The sequence below is a fragment of the Acomys russatus genome, chromosome 26 (assembly GCF_903995435.1).
Source record: "Acomys russatus chromosome 26, mAcoRus1.1, whole genome shotgun sequence".
NCBI classification, from domain to species: Eukaryota; Metazoa; Chordata; class Mammalia; order Rodentia; family Muridae; genus Acomys; species Acomys russatus.
The window spans coordinates 46,748,657-46,771,057 of record NC_067162.1 but is presented as its reverse complement, the minus strand read 5'-3'; the positions used below and the strand labels follow the sequence as shown (position 1 = coordinate 46,771,057).

The window sequence follows — 22,401 nt, the reverse complement described above, 5'->3', positions numbered from 1 at the left end:
AGACAAGAACACCATGTGTTGCCTGTGGATAAGCCCCCCCCCCCTTATCAGAGGGCCAGGGAAGCCCCCATATGACTGCTTACCTGAAGGAAGTTTGGCTGCTGGGTGTCCAGCCCCTGGTGAGTAGATCTCACCCTTAGAGCCTGGCTGGCACACCATGTGGTTTGTCACCAGGTGGCTGTAGAGGATGTCCCTTGTGGTGGATATGAAGCCACAGTTGTGACAGACACCTGCAGACCATGCTTTTGTGGTCAGGTTCTTGGGGCTGAGGTATAGCCCCGGAGATCCCAACCTGACCCCCTCCAGCCCACCTACCGCTGAGTGTGTCTGTGTGCACCTTGAGGTGGCGTTCACAGTTGGCCTTGGTGGTGAAGGCTGACAGGCAAATGAGGCACACAAAGGGGCGCTCTCCTGGAACAGAGAGATGAGGGGGCTGGCTTGGATTCCAGTGACAAGGAAGGAACTCTGGACCCAGGCCCTTTTTAGTTCAGCATTAGCCGCGCGTGCCTCCCAGGGATCCAGGCCTACAGCCAGCCCTTGTAGGAAGTGTGCAGGTAAGCCTTGTGCTAGGCTGTGGAGCTGCGTGGTACATGGTAGCAGAGTAGGTTTTCCTGAGCACCCTTCTGGTGTAGCCCTTGGCTATGCCAGGGCAGCGAGGCCAGGAGCAGGCACGGGGCACTTACCGCTGTGGCTACGCATGTGGATCTCCAGCGAGCTGGCACTCGGGCAGCTCTTTCGGCACTGAGGAAAGGGGCAGATACGCTCGTTGGGGTAGGTCTCCTTGGGCTTTTCCTCAGTCGCTGAGACGGGGGAGCCTGCACGCTGGCGGCTGGCGCAGTAGTAGAGCAGGTGAGCTTGCAGGTTCCGCTCACTACGGTACCAGATGCCGCAGTCTTTGCAAGGGAAGACATCTTCTGGTGGGGGTGGAAGTGGAGATGAGGACAGGCTAATAGTGGCGACCTGATAGTAGGGACTGGCCTGTGACCCTTGGCCATGATGGCTCCAAGCTGAGGTGCTGGAGGTTGCTAGCCTCGCTCCTCTTTCATCCTGTTCCTGATGGCTAGGGTCCTACCGGAAATGGGATCTCTGACTGATTTCCCCCAGGTCACCCCTGTCTCATTGGAGGACTCACCCGGGCTCTGGGGATTTTCTTGTGGCTGCATTGGGGACTCAGTTCCTATTGGTGCCTTAGGGCAAACATACCCCGCCCCAAAACCCTTTCTCTTTCCACTGTATGCTTCTCATGGGACCTGCACCCCGATCCCCTGGAAGCTGTGTGCTGTCTTCTAGCACCCAGGCTACTCTGCATTAGGTGGGTACTGTCCTTCAGTACAGTGTCTTACACACCCCACTCCAACCGCCCCACCACCACGCGCGTGTGTTAAGAAACTGGACCTCTTACAGGTTGAATACCCAGAACCTCTATGTTATGCCCCAGCCCTGATCTTTGACTTGAGTGTCACCCAAAGTCTGCCCCAGGGTGTCACATACTTACTGTTGATGACTGCGGTAGCGAGGATGGACGCCATGCCAGCCTGCTGGGGCAGCAGCTGGATGTCTGTGTGCACTGCGGCTGAGCCTCCAGGTTCTACTGGTTCCTGCACAGGGTGTCGGGGAGCACCGTGGGGCTCGGTCACAAGGAGCACGTGTAGAAGTCCACCAGAAGGCACCACCTTGGTGACCCTGCACCAGAGGGCGTCATCTGTAGGGTACAGGCACTTATGATGCTGGGACCAAGGGTTCTGGGCTTACAATGGGGGCCCCTTCCCTTTGTTCCCACGCTAGGGCCCACTGTGCTGCCAGGGATAGGTGAGGCCAGGCAAATGGCAGGAAGTGGCTGGCTATCCTGTGCCTGAGCAAGGACTAGGGGCCGTTCCATTTCCTGTAAGAGTGGACATGGACTGGCAGAGATGATTGGGGGGATCTTGTGTCTTGTGTAGCGTGGTAACCTGATGCAGGGGCCCCAAGAAGAACCAGTCCTTCATTCTGTTGGGAACTGACCAGGTGCTGTTCCCATAGTAGCCTGTAGAGGGCAGCCTCAATCAACAAAACCCAGGTGTCCTGGGCCAGCAGTTCCTTCCTCCTGGCCTGGAACCCTGAGGCTGAACTTCCTAATGAGGTGTGTGGGCAGGGACACTGCTCACCTCCGCCCCAAGCCAGTGGCCACTCCCAGAGGAAAGTGGGAAAAGAAAGGGGAGTATGTCTGTCCTAAGGCAGCTGTAGGAGCTGAACTGTCCTGTAAAGCCTGGGTAAGTCCTATTACTGAGGCAAGGGTGAGAGAGGAAAAAAAGTACTCATCAAAATCCATAGGATTTCTGTCGTCATTATGACCCTGTCTGCTTGGCTCGGATTGCCAAAGATCATGCCACTTTTATCAGCACCAGCCCTATAAGGACCCTTCTCTTTTTTGGACAGCATACTCAGGCAGAATGGGGCAGGCTTGCTAGGGCAAGCACATGGCTGACTGCTTGCCAGCATACAATCTGGTGTTAGGGCATGTTCCTTCCTAGTCCAGGCTGCCTTCTGGATGCTCTCTTGGTCCTTAGACCACCCTTTGATAGAGTTGGGAATATGATCCCCTCTGCCCTGTAGGAAAGCACCAAAGTTCTCACTCACGCTGTGTGTGTGTGTGTGTGTGTGTGTGCGCGCGCGCGCGCGCGCGCGCGCGCGCGTGCACGAGACCACAGCTCTCAAAACCATTGGAAGTTGCTCTGCTTCCACTGAGGGCTTACTCAGGAGCTGACTTCAAGGACAAAACTGCCAGACCATTTTAGCAAATAGGATGAGCTGAAGGGAGACCCCCCTACTCTTTTTTTCTTTCTTTTAAATTTATTTATTTATTGTATATGAGTACTTTATCTGCAGAAGAGGGCATCAGATCACATTACAGATGGTTGTGAGCCACCATGTGGTTGCTGGGAATTGAACTCAGGACCTTTGGGAGAGCAGGCAGCACTCTTAACCACTGAGCCATCTCTCCAGCCCCAGCATCCCCTACTCTTAGAAGGTTGAACAGAGGGGGTCAATCAGGGTGGAGTCATTTGGCCACAGCCTCTTCCCATTTTCTCGATGGAGCAACTACCCGCAAGGCAAGGCATGTACCCAAGTCCCACAACCAGTGAGGGGTGGGTGTGGGTCTGAACACAGTTGGGCTAACAGAACCCAGGCTGGGCCTCAGGTTGCTGCCCTTCGGTGGACCCCAGAATCCCTCAGCATTCAGCCTCTACCTAAGCAGGTAGAGAAGCAGCAATCCCAGTGGCCACCGAGGGGCCTGGACGACCCGTCTAGCTCTTGTGCCAGCGGATGTGATTTGCCTGGGACTGCAGCTCCTAAGCCTGCCCATCATCCTCTCAGATGGGGTCTGGGCGCTCTCAAGCAGTTTGATTGTCACTGTTACCCAGATAGGCTGGTGTCCCTTTAAGTGACTGGGCTAGACAGACTGACACCCCCCCAAAAGACCCTAGAGGGGAGGGAGGCAAGCGGAGACACAGACCCTTCCTGTAGATCTCCGAATTGGCTTCCGCTTCTGTCAGAGCCTGGGGTAGCATCCTTAGCCAGCAGGCCTCATCCACCAGCAGGGTCGCAGCTGGGCCCTAGGGAAGAGCAGGGACGGGAGAGAGTCAGCTTACACAGGAGTACCTAGGGTTCTGCTGTGTGCTTGTGGTCAGTACCCTGACATTTCATAGGGCTGAGATACTATGATACTGGGAAGCACACCAGGGACCTCTGCCTCCCAAGGTTAGGCATTAGTCTCTCTTGGGAATAAAGGTCCAGAGAGATCAAACAGTGTGGCCAAGGGCACGCAGCTATGAGTCTAGAGCCTGCAGATGTGTGTTCCCTCTCTACAACAGTGGAGCTGCTGCCACCAAGGGTATGGCCCATGCCACACAGCTGCTGGATGCTAGATACCTGCAGGGAGCTCCATGATATCAGTTTCTCCCAAGAGAGAATGGAGAGAGAGAGAGAGAGAGAGAGAGAGAGAGAGAGAGAGAGAGAGAGAGAGAACACCAGCTTTGCATCCCCCTACAGTAGAGCTTTCAACTTTCCTCTCTGTCCACCCATTGGCAGGACTATCTCTTCCCTGTAGTTGGCCACCCCAGCCCAAGACCAGCTGTGTTGCTGAGGCCGCGTAAAGGGAATGGAGTAGGCGACACTCCATGCCCTCTTTGCCAGCATATAGGCAATGAAGTTGAGGCCGAGTAAAGGGTAGGGGGTGGGGGGAAAGCGTCCAGCCTAGGGCTGTGCCACACACTTCCTCTGCAGCTTGGCCTGAACCTGGAAGGAAAGAGGTCCGGCTCAGTGCCCCCAGGGCCACCAAAGTTGCTTGTTTCCTGTCCCCTACACCCTGGCTCCCAGCCCAGCAGCAGAGGAAGTATACGTGGCCATGTCTCAGCACAGCCCAGGCTGGAAGACTGGGCTGGGATTTAATCTCACGTGGAGGATGACACAGCCAGTGGAAGGCAGGCAGGCAGGCAGGGGCAGCAGAAGCCAGTCCTGTTTGTCCTTGGAGGGTGGGTGAGTGCTGCCATCCAGGGCATCTTCCCCCTGTGGAGCTAAATCTTAGTGTCTAGACCCAGCTCCTTGGGCATATGTATGAAAGCACAGAGCATGCCCTGTGTTGCTCTGTCAGCCACTCACTGTTTTAATCAGACACCTGCTCGGCGTGAACTTTTACCTCAAGGCCCAGAGCCACTGCTATGGATCTTAAGAACCTCTGTGGTGCTCACAGCAATTGGCTCATGGGTAGGAAAGATAAACAACTGGATGGAATAGGAGGAGAAACAGGTTGCTGATTGTGTGGGGTACCACCCTACCAGAGCTGTGCTTGGCATTCCTGGGTTTCCTTGTGTGTGGTGTCCACAGGGGCTCCGGGGCCAAACATCAGGGGCTAGTCCAGGTTTGATATTTCTCCTGTGACCCTTGTGGGCCAACTCTTCAGAGACCACGTTCACACGGCATTTACAGAGCCAGTAGATAAGGCCTACTAGCTAGGGACTCCCAGTGACCATGAGGTCATGACAGCCCAGCTGGGCGGTTTCCACGTCACCTGCTTGCTGCCACGTGGCTTGTCATGAAACAGAGAGTGGAGATAAGCTGGCTCTGAAGGGAACCCTAGAGTCCTGGCAGGTGACACCTGCACCTCTGGCCTCAGTTTCCTATATACCAGCAGAGTGAGGCCCATGTGACAAAGCTGCTGTGAAGTGGCTGTGGACTCTTCCTTGTCCTGCTACCAGCTCTCAGGTGGGATGAGTGGGGTGGGGCAGGCAGGCCATTCCCCTCTCTGTGGCCCTTCCTGCCCTGGACACAGATGAGTGTGGGCATGGAGGAAGCCCTTAGAGCTGCACAACCTGGCCATGGCTGCCTTACTTATGTGCTGCTTGAAGGATGACATGACCAGGAAAGTATCTCCAGGCCCAGGTATGAGCCTTAGGTCCTGGACCAGGCTGGCAATTGTCAGATGTCCACTGAGAGAGCACATTCTACCCAAGAGCCTGCTTCAGGTCTGTTGCTGTCAGGAGCGTGTCTCACTCTTAATGACTCCCAGGGATGCAGGGGATTGGTGTGCCTTCAAGGTCACAGTTGGACAGCTGGGAGCAAACCCCAGGGGTGATGTAGCACACGAGGGGTGGCATCCACACTGAGGACCTGTGACTCCCATAGCCTAGCTGTTCCAGGCCTGAGCAGCTGGCTGTCAGCGCAGTGACTGCCCGGCCCTCCCTGCCTCAGCCTTCCACGTCTCTAATGAATATTAATGAGCGGAGGAGGGTGAGAAAATTAATCTGCCTGATCCTGATGGGTGCTGTGGTAACGATATGAAATCTAATTATTCGTCCCAATATTTCTAAACCCTCAAACTGAGACTGACAGCCTCGCGGTCGGTTTAACGCTTATCGCTCTCTGGAGCAGCATGTTCACGGCATGATAAAAACATGCGCGCACAGGCCACTTTGCTGACGCTGCATAAGCTGCTTTTTCTGTGGAGGTCCCAGTGCAGGGAACACCGTACCGCATTCCCCACCCCGCAGCATTGCGGCATGGGGTGCATGCAACCTTGGGGAGCAGGGCAAGGAGGGAGCTAGAAAGGCTGCTGTTGAGCATCACATCAACTCCCCAGGGAAACAGGGCATGAGATCCTGGCTGCCCCTAAACAGATGTCCCGGGCCTCCATCCATGGTCCCTTCTCTGCTTCCAGGGGGCCTGTCATCCCACCCTGACAGGATAGGTTAGGGCTCGGACAGGGCTTGAGCATTCAATTCTTCTTCCTGTCTGGTCTCTCAAGCTCCAGAGAAAGGAGTTCAGCTCAAGCCCACCTGGCATCCTGGGCCAGCTCCCTGCCTGGCCCGGGCTCCACTCAGTCTGTATAGGTGTGTCCAGGGTCAGAGAAGGGCCCTGGAATTCACCACACTTGCTGCCCCTCAAGTCATTTGTCTCTCTCCCTCCTGGCTCCAACTCCCCCCCGCCCGCCCCCCCCCCCCCCCCCCCCCCCCCGCCCCAGCCTAGGATGACGTCAGCCACTTTAAATTCTCCTGTGGATCTGAGCCTGCTCCTGTTCCACTAAACAAAGAGGTCAGTGTCTCAACTCTGTGGGCCGGTAACCGTCGGAAACCATATCTGCACACCATCCACTATGATGACTTTATCTGAGGCTGCGCCCAAACCTTGCTGTGTAACTCATGAAGCCACTCATAGGGAAGGTAGGACCTCTCAGGTGGGCACTTAGCCCAGGAATGGTATCCCACACTGCTGCCTGGACTCCAGGTCTCCATGGGGTGGAGAACCAGGGCCGAGGCCTGTGGTCAGAGGGTGACTCCAATTGGGACCCTCTCCTGGTCCATCAACCCGTGACCCAGCCAGGTGGTGGTAGTGCATGCCTTTAATCCCAGCACTCGGACCTCTGTGATTTCGAGGCCAGCCTGGTCTACAAAGTGATAGCTAAAGCTACACAGAGAAACCCTGTCTCCAAAAAAAAAAAAAAAAAAAAAAAAAAATAAATAAATAAATAAATAAATAAAGAAAGAAAGAAAGAAAGAAAAATAATTTGCTGAGCCACTCATCTTCCACAGTGACCGCAGCTCCTTTCTCTTCCACAGGGGCCCATTACCCTCTTCATAGCTGCAGGGCTGAGCCCCCTCCCCCACCCCAGACTATGCACATAGGACAAGAGCCAAGGTCTGAGAGGCCCCACCCTAGTCTCCTATTCACTCATTCATACACTCACCCCTCAGATAGGCCCTGAAAGCCAGCTGTGTGCGGGTGCTAGGGACACGGTAAATAGGAGAGAGGAAGGGACCAGGGCCTATCAAGGGACAGACACCATAGGAGACAAGAGACCAGCAAGTGTCAGGCCTGGGCTTGCTGTTAACTGGGTTTTGTGTTGAGAAATTCAGTGGCTGACCCAGGAGAGCAGAGGTCACCTGCAGGCAAGGTCACAGGTGTGTGATTCGTGCCCATCCCTGCCAGCCATCCTTCCCTGTGGGTGGGATAGACCCCTGCGGCTCACCTCTGGGCCCCCAGCCTTTTATCTCAGGGCCCAAGGTTGGAGCCAGCTGTAGTTGGGCCTGAAGCTGTAGCTACCCAGGCTCAGGGGCAGGTGGAGGAGCCTGGGAGAGGCGGGAACTTGAGGTATTTTCTAAGCTTCTACCACAGCAGTTGGGGAAGTGAAGCAGGGAGAAGGGTGGCCACAAGGCCAGCAGCAAGCCTAGACTTTTAAGTCCATTTGTACTTTCCGCCTGGTGACCTAGCCAAAGGATACCACTTAACTATCCTTATCTCTGTGGAGTGGGCAGAATGGTGGCTTCACAGATGTCACCAGGATTGTGAGGGTGATCTCCCTTAGAGAAGAGGTCTTTGCAAATCTGTGTTCAGAATCTCAAAACAAAAATATGGAAGTACCTGGGACGGAGTAGTCCCAGGCCCGATAATGCGAGACGTGACGTAATAAGAGAAGAGCCAAGGGGAGACAGGAGTGACAGGAGGTCAGCAGCAGATGGAGTAAAAGCCAAGGGTCCTGTGGATCTCTGAGGCAGAGTCTGCCTGAGGCCTCTGGTGGCCCCAGTGTACCTGAGACACCAGGTTGTAGCACCCAGGGCATATCTGTGGGAGTCTCTGCCTGCTGTCAGGGTACATCAGACAGCCATTTCCAGCTGGGGTTCCTAAGGCTAGGCAGCAGGCTCCTTAAGGCGGGGCTTGGGATGCCTCAGCAGGCTAGCAAAGCAGGGCTCAAACATAGTACCTCCCTGTCTGGGTAGAGTAGCAGTGCCCACCACTGGCTCCCTGTCCTGGAGAGTAGAAGCCTTTCCTGGGCACCTTTCCCTTCCTGTTACACAGAGATGTGGAGGATAAAAACCATGCTCCCCCAGGACCCCTGAGTCCCAGCTAGAGTGGGGCCCAAGGTGAGTCTAGCCTAGACTCCTTAGCTCTATCCCCAGGTGAGAGGGCCCCACACTTAAGAGCATACTAGCCCAAGCCATGTGACGGCCAGACCCAGACGGGGGTCCCGCTTCAGTCTCCCTAGGGTCTTTTCCTCCTGTGCCCATCACCATGCTCAGCAGTCATGGGCCCTCCCCTGGCCTCACGGCCACTGTAAGCCGAGGGGAAGAATAAACAGGTAGAACCAGCACAGCCAGGCTGAGGTAAATGGCCGTGCACTCACCATTCATCGATGTACCCACCCACCCATCCATCCACGCACCTACCTATGCACCCATCCATTCTTCACCCCTTTACCTCCTACCTAGTCATCTGTCCACCCACACATGTACCCGTTTGTGAACACATGTCTACACACACACTTACCCATCGGCCCATCCACTATGCATTCCCCCACCAAAACTCCACGTACTCGTCTTTCCATCCAACTCTATACGCATCCATATCCATCACCCACTTAGCACCCATCTAACCATGCACCCGGTCTTTATCTGTGCACCATCCACTCACCCGACCTTCTGTGCTCACTCGCTCATCCATCCACTTATCCACCATCAATCCACCCGTCTGTGTTAGCATCCTCATCTCCCCGACTCTGAGCTGTGACCCTAACAAGCCTTTTCAACTGTCATCTTTTACAGGCATGGAAACAGTATCAAGCGATAGAGTCGAGACTACCAGCTCTCCAGTCAGGGCTGTGTGACTCAGTTTCCTTCCTGGATACTAACCCTGGATATCTGGTGTGGGTGGGAGATTTCCCTTTCAACTTGTCACCACGGTGAGCAGCCCCCAAACTAAGAAAAGCCCAGGAACCGGGGGACCCATATCTACATGTGTCCCCCTCCTTCTTCTTTAAGGGGAGAGGAGGAACTGCCTGGCGGCTGATAGGACCATGGGGCAGGAGGCGACTTCTTCCTCAGGCTGCGGGGAGAACTGGGACCCATCAGCCCAACTCGATAAGAGCCCGCTGAATGTTAGCAAAAATATTTAGACAATAAACGAAGTATCGCAAAGGCGCCCATATCGTTCAGAAATCAATCATCTGTACCGTGTGTCTGGACGCTTGGCGCCAAGGCGGAGATAGTGCCTTGCTGGGGAGATAAGGGTTAATCAAGGATTTAATTCTGTGAGATAGAGGGGAGTGAGGGAGGCACTTCCTCCCTTTCTGCAAGCCTCACAGGCCTGTGGCTGCACTTGCTTGGCTAGCATCTCACACCTGGGTGGGGATTCTACCTTCCTGCCACCTTCCCTGGCTGAGCTATGCCAGGAGACAAACTAGGTGCAGAGGGTGGCAGGGACAGGGGCTCTTGTGGAAAGGGGTGGTCTGCACATGGCAGGAGAAGAGACTGAGCACAGCAGGGCTGGGTTCTAGTCCTCCTTAGCTCTCTGGATCCTGGTGACTTGGCCCAGAGCCTCAGAGCCTTAGTTCTGTCATCAATAAAAATGGGGACATTTGGGGCCAGCGAGATGGCTCAGTGGGCAAAGATGCTTGCCTCTAAGACTGGCAGTGTGAGTTCAATCCCCAGGACCCACAAGGTAGAAAGGACAAATCAACTCCTGGAAGCTGTTCTCTTGGCATGGGTGGATGGACAGATGAATAAACAGGAGATGGGAGAGAGAAAAATAAAATAAAATTTAAAAATCGGGGACAATGGCCTGCCAACTAGGGCTGGGGGAGGATGCTGTGTGGTGTGTGCCTGGGGCACCCTTATTTGTCCCAGCTTACGCTGACCACCCCAAAGAGTACAGAGATAGACACAGGGCACACCAGGCCCTGGGCAGCCCTGCCTTTGTTCCTGTTGCTACATGTGAGTTTCCCTGACTGGAGTCTAGAGACAGGGGCTCCAGGTTCCTGCTTGCATGCTGACTCCTCTTCCTGACTAACCCGTGCCAATGGTCTCCAAGTCACTTGCTGTCCACTGCACATGATGACACGCTAACCTTGCAGAGCCACTCTGAATGGCCTGACTTCCTTCCTCCAGGGCCATAATCAGCTGTGTTGTGCATCATGTCATCCCTCCCTAGGCCAGTCTCCTTCCTCAGTCTGAACCAAGCATGGACAGGGTCAAGTGCCACTCCAGGCCTACCTCACTTAATCTACAAAGCTGCAAGCAGGCAAAGGCATCAACTTGTAGCTCACAGAGCACAGCCTGGCCTGTCTTCTCTGTAGGCCTAGGCCTGAAAGAAGCCTCTGGGTTCCATGTGACCTGCCTGTGGCTCTGAGCAGGAAGGAATGTGACCGGGACATAGCAAGTGGAAGGCCCCAGGTAGACACGCTCTATTCAGAGCCAGCTCCTGTTGTTACTGGACAGCCTGAGACAAGTGTACTAATCCTGGTGGCTGAAAGGTGGGTGTGGCCAGGCCACAGGCCTCAGTAGGTAGCACATTTGAACCCACTGAGCCTTTTTCAACACGAGAAAGCCTATCCCAACACAGAGATTTTGAGTCATCTCATATGGCTGATAGAAGAAGCTCTGAGTAGTAGTGGTCTGTGCTAGGGACCTGTCTGCTGCTCCCCTACCCCCACCTGCCTGTGGACGCTGTGTGTCGGTCTGTGCTCCTGGGATGTTTCCGAAGATGAGATCGTGTGTACGTGTGTGTGCAGCATCTTGGCCTCCGGATGCTGGGGAAAGACAGCCCACAGTCTCAGCCTCAGCTGCAAAGGCCACTAAGAAGGCAGCCTTGGGCCCTCAGACCAGCTGGCCAGCCAGTGAGTATCTTGGATCAGGCCACACCCAATGCCACATCAGGAAACAGGGCCTTACACCACAGAACTCTGGCAAGGAGACACCTCATCCTAGGCTTGAAAAGACTAGCCAAGAAGCCTAGGGCTAGCCCAGGCCTGTGCCATTAGATGTCTCTGGACATCACACAAGCCCTTCCACCCCCTGCTCATCGGTTGCCTACATGGCTGTCCTCTTTGTACTTCGGCCTCTGTGTCCTGGGGTCCTTTTCCACCTGAAATGATTTCAAAAGGAATCCCACATAGTCCATCAGGAGGAAGCCAGGCCCACTTGCCATAACAGAAGCGGCCTGAGAAGCAAGTCCAAGACAAACGGTGCAGCCAGTGTGTCGGGAAGGAGGCTGCCTTAGGAAACCTCTGCGCAGGGCTGCGGTGAGAAAGCTTAGCCAGTGCCGGAAAGCCATGCCCACCCCAGCACCTGTTCCAGTGTGGGAAGGAACTTCTTACCTTTTGCAACTCCCCTTCATTGAAGCTGCTGCTACCCAGCCCTGCCTGGCCACTTTCCCTCCCAATTCCGTGGGCACCCTGTTCCTTGCTGCTTACTCTTTTTGGACCTCCTTCCTCTTCTCTGCTGGGTGACACTTCCTGCTCTTCTAGGAAGCCCCTCCCCACTGGGACCTCCAAAGCACTATATCACCCCCTCAGAGGCTTCCCAGGAAGTCTCTTCCTTTCACTCTTGCCTCCTCAGGTTCCACCAAAGTGCCCCTCAGGAAAAGTAAGAGGTTTGGCTGGCCAGTCAAGGTTTAGCTCCTTACCAGTTCTTCCCGCTCTGGGGTCAAGGCTCTGGTCTGGATGCTCCCACGGAAAGGGCCCCATGACAGGCCCTCAGTGAGGTTCAGCCGGGCCCGCACACACCTCTGCCCTTCCTGTAGTGCCAGTTCCAGCTCCTCTGAAAGGAAACAAGTCAGGTGAGGTGGATGCTTGGTGACCCCCCGCCCCAGCCCATTCTGTCCCACAGCCCCCACTCTAGCCTGGTTCAAGGGTCTTTGCTCCTCCCACCCTCTTTTTTGAGACAGGGTTTCTCTGTGTAGCCTTGGACTCACTTTGTAGACCAGGCTGGCCTCCAACTCAGAGATCTGACTGCCTCTGCCTCCTGAGCGCTGGGATTACAGGCATGCACCACCACGCCCCACTGCCTTTGCCCTTTTTTTGAGGACACACTGGGTGGCAGGAACACCATGGAGAGGTGGACAGGCTGGCCATACCATAGCCTTGGTCACAGTCGGCGGAACCTGTGTGTGTGCTGCACATTTCATGCAGGGACCTTGTGTGCTACGCTGAATGGTGGCCCTTCACAAGACATCACCCATGACTGTGAATGTCCCTTCCATGTGCGAAGAGGACTGCAGGCATGACTAAATTAAAGATCATGAGATAAGATCACCTTGGATTACCAGGTGGTTCTAAATAAAAGACAGTATCCTCACAGAAGGCAGATGGAGAAGACAGAGCCAGAGGGTGTGGCACATGGGGCTTCTAGAACTTCTGATGACGGCTGCTGGCCTGCAGGCTGGGACAAGGAGACCCTTGGTTGTACTAATTGGTGTTAGCTGTGGGACACACGGACACCTGGCCAGCCACCTGCCCTACTTGAGCCTCCATTTCTTTAAAGGATGTGGGAGAGTGTGGTCATTCTCTCAAAGGGTGGTATTTCCCCAGGCCACACACACTCTGCCCTGTCAGCTTGCTGCCCAGGCTGCCAGCCCATGGAGGCCTCACATGGCCTGGCCTAGTCCCCTGGCCAGAGTGCTGTGGCGGCCCCACTTCCTGGAGCCCCATCAGGCAGGCTGTGGCCTTAATGGGCGCGATCATCAGATAACTGGCCAGCTAATGGTGCAGATAAGGTGTAAATACGCCAGGAGGCCCCGTGGAGAGCTGTAACTAGGCCTTTGTCTTCCCGAGGCTGATAAGATGGCAGTGGACCAGGACTGGAGGCCAAGGAGGCCTGTGCCCCTTTATCAGCCTGGGAGTGGGAGAGGGGCTGAGGGGGCCAGAAGGCAGGCTCTACCCTTCATAAACCAGACCAGTCCTCTGCCGCTCACCCCAGGACACTGTCCTGGTGCAGGGCTGTCTCCCTGGCTCCCCCCTCCCTCACTTTTCCTTGCCCCAGAGGGCATGGCTCAAAGCTGACACCACAATGGTCAGTGCCCTCTATAGGAGCAGGGACAAGGTCTGGGCAAATGTCCTAAGAAGGATGCAGAAGCTGGCCCCTGTGAAGTTTACTTCCAGTGTGGATGAGGAAACTGGGACCCTAAGAGACCCACTGCTGGCAGCAGGTGTCAGGATCCAAACCTGGCACTGACTACAGGGCCATTTATCTGTTGCTGTGACAGTGACCTGCCAGTCTCCCCTGGTTTGGGTGCCCATGTCTCTGGTCCCCAAATAATGGCCCTCAGGACAGAAATGGAATTAGAGAGTTCTCCTGAGAGTCTATGCCTACAGCTCAGCCACCTGGAATCCTACCCATGTGTCAGAGAGGGGACAGAGAAGTCCTATCCTGAGAAGGGTGTCCCTGGACCTTGGTACAGACAGCTAAGTCACCTACTCCCGCTCAACTTCTGTGTTTAGAACATTCCTAGGGGGACGGGGCCTGGCCCCTGTCAGGAGCTCCCTGTTCCTGGGATACCTTCCTCTGAAGCTGTGTCCTCACAAATTAGGGGAGGCAGTTGATGCAGGTCACACTGAGGGTGTGGCATGGCACAGACAGATCCACAGACACACCCATCCATGTTGCCACCTGTGGCAACTAGGCTCTCTTGGACAGCCTGGGCTTCAGCCCCCATGGGGAAGGAGGCAGTCGGTGCCACCCCTTGCTCACCCACCAGCAAACGGCCCCGCACCCTAATCAGAGTTCACGGCCATGGCCCAGCCTTCCAGATAAGAGCACGGCTGGCATTTCCCATGGCAGCTACCCCATCCTCTGGGTATCACACACCACCAGAGAGGGCTGGTTGCTGATAAGGCCTGTGGTCGCTCTCTCAGGGGGGCAGCACCACCATTTTGCACTCAGGGACCAGGGGGAGGCCTGGGAGAGGTGGGGATGTACAACAGTCACTGTGGTAACACACCTCTCTGGTTCAGGGTCCAGGTCAGGCAGTTTGAGGGTGACTCTTGAGGCAGACTGGTGAGGGGAGTGCAGCTGATCTCAGCCCCAGCTCACCCTGGCACCCTGTACAGGGCAGTTGTGCGCAGCAGCTCTGGTGACAGTCAACATTCAGTTACTTAGATAACTTAGTTCCTACCCCAACCCCTTGCAGCCAAAAGAGTGCTAGCACCCCGCAGAGCCATGCTCCTAGCAAGTAAAACAACACAAGAAAAGTGGGGCTTGGAGAAGCTGTTCCTTTTCCAAGGACCCTGAGACCGAGGGCACAGGGAGAAAAGCCCAGGGCTTACGGCTGGGATGCCATACTGGGAGATGTGACAGGCATGGAGCTGGGAAGAGTTTTCTAGAAAAAGTGGGGCTCAACAGTGGTGACAGGAAACCTGGGCTGGATGCGGCATAATCTAGTCTCTGGGTTTGTGGCACAGGCTAGCTCTCACGGAACCCTGAGGGGTGTCTAGGGCCAGGGATTGGGTCCACAGCCTCTACTCTGGGGAATTCCAGGAACTAGGTCTTGTCCAGATGCCTCATGGGCACAGGCAGCGACCATGGTGGGCTGTCATGGTGGGTTCCAACCTGGTTCAGGCTCTGGCCGCATGTCCCCTCAGCTGGAGAAATGGAGGGTGTGCCTTTGTCTCTTAAAATTTGCAATCCTAACATGAACCCTGGCCCCCATCTCCTGTGCTGTAGCACCAGGCGTGACTTGCAGGGCACCTCCTGGCATACCTGGGAGGCTGAGGCTCAGAGAGAGTGTGGGGTGTGCCTGTAAGTGGCATCTTACCACACTTACGACCTCAGGACCCGTTTGAGGGGTGAGGTGGGAGGGAGCGGCTGGCTTCTGAAATGGTCTGGCCCTCAGTTTCCCTCTGCTCCCTGGATGGACCCTTGACAGGAACCAGGCTGTCACTACAGGTCCAGCACTGGGTCAAGGGCTAGTTCATTCAGGTAAACAACTGCACACATTGCTTCCAGAAAAGAACACGTGCAGGGACTTAATTGCATTCTCCAGAAGCATCTTCAAGGAACAATGTTTACAATGTTAGTCACGCACAGCCCCCCAGGGTACTCTCTCCCCAGGAACAGAAGCCCAGGATTTACCTCCTCAGCTGGAGGCTGGCTGGAGGTAGAGATAGATCTAGCCATTGTTGGGGTTCACTGGGTAGCATAACTGGTGTTCAAGCCAACAGGCCGAGCCCTGAAGCTGCCCTAAGTCTGTGGTTCTGTCTTGCCGGAGCCTCGGCTTACAGTGCTGTGGAAGAGGTGCTCATATATCATCCTAAACAGTCTGCATCTGGGGCTGGAGAGGTGGCTCAGTGGTTAAGAGCGCCGCCTGCTCTTCCAGAGGTCCTGAGTTCAATTCCCAGCAAACCGCATGGTGGCTCACAACCATCTAGAATGTGATCTGATGCCCTCTTCTGCAGATAAAGCACTCAAATAAATAAATATTAAAAAAAAAAAAAAAAAAAAAAAAAAAAAAAAAAAAAAAAGAGAGTCTGCGTCTGTGATTGAGGCTAAGGGGCCATGTTTACTACAGTGCTGAGACTACACTCCCAGGTGGTGCCCTTGGCCTGGGAGTCCCTCAGACCTGACTTGTGGTCCCTGGGTCCCAGCTCTACCTTGAAACCTAAGTGGTTTCCCTCGGTGGCATGTACTTACAGCACTGTCTAGTCCTGAAGGGGCCCAGAGATCTTAAGCAAATTCCACAAGCTCTCATCCCCAAGGGTGACCACTCCTTTTTAAATGTTTTATTTACAGTGTGTATGTGTCTGTGTATATGTATGTCATGTGTCTATCTAGGTGCTCACAGAGGCCAGAAGAGGGTGTCAGGCCCCTTGGGGCTGAAGCCTCCTGACACAATCAATGTCTGAGAACCAAACTTGGGTCCTTTTAACCATTGGCCCACCTCTCTGGTTCCCCAAGTATGGTCACTCTTAAATCCTGACCTCACAGTGCCCTTATGATAGTACCTGAGTCACCCCAGTCTTCCCATGTGGGTAGTGACTGGCTTGCAAGTCTAAAACAGGAGGCTGCGGTGTGTAGCAGAGTCAGCAAGAGGCTTCCTCAGCTCAGATGGGGCCAGACCCCTTGTGCCAATGGCCAGGGCTTCTGGAGCACCAAACCAACCACCCAAAGCCACCACCATGCCCTGTGGGGTCTGTGGTTGGTATGTGGGTGCCCACCGGCTCACCACCGGCACAACTTATGTAATCAGCCCAATCGTTCCCACCAACCCGTCCTGTGGCTCCCACAGGGCAGCTGGGGAGTGGCCCCTATCACAAGGATCGCGCTGTTTGCTTTTGATAAAAGTCACAGTAAAGAAAAGAATAAGACATGAATGGGGAAGGAGGGGAGCCCTAGTCTGGCAGGGTCTAGAAGATTCTGCAGGTGTGATTACAGAGCAGGGTAGGCACAGTGTATGGCCTATAGGACATCTGCTCCCACTAAAACCAAGGCCCAGAAAGGGCAAGCGACTCCCTAGAGTCACACAGCAGATGAGAGAGGGCTGGAGAGCGGCTGGGATGTGCTCTCTGGATCAAGTCACACTCAAGACAAATCTGCCTGTCAAAGGTGTGTGTGGGGGGGTGCTGTGTGTTAGGCCTGCCCTCGCTTGGTTACTGAAAGAGTCTCTGTTTGCTAAACAATTTTTAAGGAAGACAGGGGCATTGAAAGCAAGCTTGGAGAGGTCAAGGGACTTTCCTGAGGTCACCCTGCCAGTAAGGAGAGTTCAGCCAGCTCCCTCTGACCTCGATACTCATGACTCCAACCAGGTGATACTGGCTCATTCACAGCAACCCCCCTGTATCAGGAGGCTGGGTATGCCAGAACTTGACCACATTTCCCACTTACAGATAGGAGTGTGAGTAGGAACAGGGGTAGTAAATGATTCTGAAAGCCCAGCAGGGCCCCAGTGCTCATGCACAGGTATTGGACAGGGACTCTAAAGCCTGTGGCCACTGGCACAGCCGAGATGGAAAAACTTTCTGCCAGGCATTCTGCAGAGGGAGAGGATGGCACCAGTCAGATAAGCTGCAGAGTACCAGGCACGGTGGACACAAGCAGAGGCACTGAGGGCTGGGGTGAGCTCCAAGGGAAATGGAAAAGTCTCTGCCTTGCCCTTGGGGGGTAAGTTCTGACCTCAAAGAGCACCTTGAGTTGCAAGCCATTAGGAAAGTGGGGACCCGCCAGCTGTTTTAGTTATAGTCTGATTCTGACAGCATTTGGTATTTCTGGCCAGGCTGGGATGACTGGAGGCCACCAGAAATGTGGGTCCAAGTCCTGTAAGGATGTGGCCAGTTCATACCGGGAAGCAGTTCTGCTCTGAACCACATATGTCCACTCTTGAGAAGGTGGCAAAGGGCGGTTCTAGGACAATCAGGTGCAGAGCAGCATCTACAACAGGATGGGTGGGCTGGTCCAGGGTGCTGCACTAGATCCTGAGAGAGCCTCATGCTGTTCCTGAGTGCCCTCCCTCTCACCTCACTGATCTCAAACCTCAGAGCTAACAGGTGTCTAGCTCCCTAGACTGCCAGCTCTCAGGGACATTCTGAGCATCACATGTCCCACAGCCAGGAGGGTGTTGTGCCTGGGAGAAGGGGCAGCTGGTCCCAGGGGGTGGAAGGGTACCCCCTGTTTCTGTTCCCTGCCCCTGTGAGCTTCTTTGCCTGGCCATCCAGCCTCCACCTCAGGTCCAGCCACCACTCTGGTGGCCCCGTGGAAGAAAAGGGCAGCCTCATGCTTCCTGTCCACAAAAAAAAAAAAAAAAAAAAAAAAAAAGTGCAGGGTAGGATGTGTGTGTGGTCACTTTGGCCTGGGGTCTGGGTCACTCACTGGGAACCCCAAACCCTGGTGCTGGGTGGCAGGCTGGTCTAGGTGCTGAAGTCCTGCCCTTTCCCTCTAGCCTACGGCCCCTCCCTGGTCGTGCTGGGGCCGTGCTTGTCGAGTATTGATTTTTTTGACATGGAGCAACAAACAGCCTTTATCGGCTGAACCCTGGCCCTTGCTAATGGCAGATCTGGGTCCACCTGGGAAGAGGAGGCTATGAAGGGTGGGGCTTTTCCTTCCAGGGATCTGTGGGGGCCTCTTACCACCTGGGCTAATTGAGCTTGTTCTGGGGTAAGGGCTGGCTGTGACAGAAGGTGAATCTACAGGTTGTAATGGGTCCAGGGACGCCTTCCTCCTCTAGAGTCAGCCAGGATTCTAGGTCACTCCTACAGAACCTGGAGCCAGGACTCCTTGGAGAGGGACACTACCTCTGTCCCTTTGGGGCACAGCCAAAGCAGACAGACCAGCACGAACAACCATGGCAACAGTGACCTAAGCACCCACTACCCCTTCAACAGATACACAGATCCTTTATTGGCTTATGTGCCATGTCTAGGCAAGGAGTTCTTTCCTACCCACCCCACATCCCTGAGGAGACGGAGAGTCATGGCTTCCAGCTTGCCCTGGAGCACAGATATGTCTTTGCTAGGCTTCTCTAAGAGCTCTGTGCTAGATGCTCCGCTGTCTTCACCCAGGATAGAGACAGAGGAAGCCCCATCAGTTTAGAGCCCCCGCACCTCCCTGCCTACTTGTGGTGGCATGGACACTCTAGTCTGGTCAGGGCCTGGATTCACCTGGCTCCAGCACAGCGTACCCATCCACTTTGTCATCATTTCTTTGTCCTCTGGTGTCACGGTCTAAGTGGTCAGAGGGTGGGCAGGAGGGCATGCGAAGGTCTGGGAAGTGGCTGCTGTTGCTAAGGGTGAAAAGGTTAAGCCCTCTCCTACCTGGAGTGACAGCTGCCTGCCTTGCCTACAGCACTCACCTCCTGGGGCCAGTGGCAGGTGAGGGAGAGGCCGGTATGTCAGGACACAGCTACCATCTAGAGCACACTGGTGCTTCAGGGCCTGAGCACACAGACCAGAGGCCCCTACAATGGGGGTATGTGCAAGTGGGGAGACTGAGGCCCTGGCTACAGGACTCCCGGCCACTGTGGGTGTTAGGCCTCCACCCCAGGGTGAGTCAGGCACCGTGAGGGTTGGGAGACAAGGAGGTTTTAGGGATTTGTTAGCATCTCCTCTCAGAAGAGCCATCTGCAGTAGCCTCTGTCAGCTTGGGGGCTACGGTCACATTGGGACATCGGGAGTTCAGATCCAAGCGTCTGATCTGGCTCTGTCTTTCCTCAAGCTTCCCTGACTGGGAAAGGGAAGGGGGATGACATGGCGAGGGCAGGGACTGCTGTGTGTTCAGAAAAGGGGAGAACCAAGCAGGCTGGTCCTACCCTAGATCCACGTGTCTCCTGCGGCAGCTCCCTGCTGACCCTGGAACTGGGCACCCAGCATGGCTGGTGTTGGAGCCTGTGGTCCCGGGGCACCTGTCCCACCTTCGTACAATCTGCATCTGATCTAGAATACATGGCATCTTCAGGGTCGGCCTGGGGACAGGGGGAACTCGGGCAGAACTAGCCAATTGCAGGGGTAGGAGACTGTGCAGCTTGGTGGCTCCATGTCAGGGGCAGTGGAGCCCAGGTCAAGCCTATCTCAGGCTCAGGGGTCTCTAACAGTATTCTATGGAGTCTGCATTTCTCAGAAAGGTTTTTGTTTTTTCCTTCACGATAGGTTTTGTCTGTGTAGCCTTGCCTGTCCTGAAACTTGCTTTTAGACCAGCCTGGCCTCAAACTCAGACATCACCTGCCTCTGCCTCCCGAGCGCTGGGACTAATGGTGTACCCCACCACTGCCCAGCTCTTGTAGAGACTTTCTTAAGGGTCAAAAATGTCCTCTGGCGTCACTACAATGGCCATCCTCGCTGGCTTCCAGTCCACACTCACGGTCTTTCTGGATAAATTCACAGGGCCCCATCAAGTCCCTGCTTAGAAGGGGCCGTGGCAGGCCTTGGTTAGTGCGGCCCAATATACCCCACAGCACCAGTCATATCAGGGGACATGGAGGCTTAGTGGATTGAAGGGTGAATCCAAGGCCTATGGTGATTGCAGAGGACCTGGATAACCCAGCTGGGGGCAGGGCTGGGTGGGCAGGGCCCTCATGAGACACAATAAGGTATGATAGCATCTCGCCTCATCTCAGGCCGCGCTGGGCCCTTGCGTGCAGGATATGACCAGCTCTCGAGCCGACGGCGGCCCCTTTGTCCCATCTCTGGGGACCGATCTTATCGGCTGCGTCCACCGCCTCCATAATGGAAAAAACGCAGCGAGGAAATCAAAAGTTACGCACAGAGATAGAGAGGTAATAAATAAATAAATAAATAAGGAGTCATCGTGGCTATGGGGAAGGGGTGCCTCTCAAAGAAAAGCGATGTCACAGGGCTGGCAGGGAGAGGGTGAGGGCTTGCTTCCCGGCTCCCATCCTGAGTCTGGGTGAGTCTAGGCAGCATGCTGGGTCTCACAGCCAGTGGCAAGGCGGGGGAGTCGTCTCAGAGAAATGCTGCTCACATGAGGGCAGTGCTACCCACAACTGAGCAGAGCTTCCTCAGTTTCCCTTCTGGGTCAGGGTAAGACCAAGAGAGGGGAGGGAACGTGTCCCAGTATCTGCGGGTCTCACTACTCTGCCTCGGTACCTGGGCCTGTATGGATCCCAGTCATGGGTACAGGGAAGCGCAAGTCTGCCCCACTTCTGCTGCTCTGCCTTACTGCAGTCACTCTGTCCACATCCCACAGAGAAAGGGCAGCTTCCCGGCTGAGGCGCCTCACTGCTACCCATGGAAGTGAGAGGATGCAGACCCAAGGTCACCGCAGACCCGTGTCTTATTTCCACTAGGTACTGTGGTCATGGTAGAAACAGCTGGTGCAGCTGTGGCTCTGGCCAGGATGGGGTATGAGAATGAGAGAAGAGATAGAGCTGGATGGCAGCTGAGTTGGCTCTGACGCCTGTGGTGGTGCTGCCAGCAAGAGTGACTTGCCAGTGATGGCCACAGTGCTGGGGGCTCTGCTAAGTAGGGTACCTGTGGCTAGTAAGCCGGTGCCAGGGCTAAAGACAGTCACCGCAGTGGGGCTCAGAGCAGCAGCAGTGACCACACGGGTGGCATCATCAACCATGGCACCAATAACAATAGCTGTCCCCTACCACACACACTGCAACCCATCCTTTGTAGGTCCTGAGGCAGGCCCGTGGCCACCATTCTGAGGAGGCCATGACTCTTGAGGTTGAAATGACATGTAGACCTTAGATCCAGGAAGGGGACAAGAGGGAAACTGCTGGAAGGCAGTGGTTAAAACTCCCCTGGCAAGACTGGGACCTAGCTGGCTGATGTCTGGGCCAGCTGCAGGGCCTGCTAACTGGGCAGGAAGCTGGTGGGAGGGCGGAGAAGGAAACAACTTGATTAGCGCCGCCACCAAGATAGCCTGCCCTGGCCACAGACAGCGGGTCCCGGAAGGGGGTGAGGTCAGTAGGGCACATGTGGTGGGCAGCTAGGCCTGGGGCCCCCCTCTAGGCCTGCATTTCCCACTGGATGTCCTGCTGTCTGTCCACTTACCCTCTGCCTACACTGTCCACTGAGAGCTCCTTGAGCAGAGACATCAGGGTAGGTAATGGACACTCACAAGAGGTAGGCCTGCTCAGTCCTCCCCAGAGTTGCCCATCTTGCTTGTCTGCCTCAGTTTCTACATCTGTAATGGGTAGCTGCAGTGCCTCCTGCTGCCTGCATAGTGTAGTCTCGTATCTTCTGGGCTCTGTTTGTACCCACGCAGCAGCCAGTGGGATCTGCTCCCAGAGCAGAACTGCCTGGCATACTTGGTCCCCTATTGCTCCTGATGCTGTTATACCAGCTGTGCCTTGGAGGCCACTCATCAGGTGTCAGAAAGAGCCCCGTGAGAATCCTGGGCACTGGAGTGCATAACCACTGGCCTTGTCTCCATGTTGCAGCTACGTGTCTATCCCTTGGTGATTGGCTGCCACTCCAGCTACTGCTCAGATGGAGTTGTTAACCCCCAAGATCTGTCATGTCCCAGATGCTCAGCGTCTGAAAGCAAGAGATGGGGCCAGCAGGAGGCGGAGGGCAGTTTGATGGGTCACCTATGTAGTATTACTAGTGTGAGGCCCCCTCCCCTGCAGTTCCCAGGGACCAAGGACAGTTGTCAAGGTGGAATCTGAGCCATAGCTAGCCCAGGACTCATGTGGACAGACCAGTGG

General features: G+C 55.1%; 1 protein-coding gene across 2 annotated transcripts in view; it reads right to left on the bottom strand.

Annotated features, from left to right (window-relative positions):
• Positions 1-22,401, bottom strand: part of Zfpm1 (zinc finger protein, FOG family member 1) — a 57,167-nt gene that overhangs the window by 2,048 nt on the left and 32,718 nt on the right. The window contains exons 4-9 of one of the 2 annotated variants that reach the window (XM_051168638.1): positions 11,929-12,062; positions 3,494-3,593; positions 1,496-1,702; positions 684-914; positions 316-411; positions 84-230 (exon numbers count right to left, since the gene is read on the bottom strand). In XM_051168638.1, coding sequence (XP_051024595.1) covers positions 84-230; positions 316-411; positions 684-914; positions 1,496-1,702; positions 3,494-3,593; positions 11,929-12,062 — 915 coding nt within the window. The remainder of the gene's footprint in view (positions 1-83; positions 231-315; positions 412-683; positions 915-1,495; positions 1,703-3,493; positions 3,594-11,928; positions 12,063-22,401) is intronic. The other variant, XM_051168637.1, reaches the window with a different exon arrangement.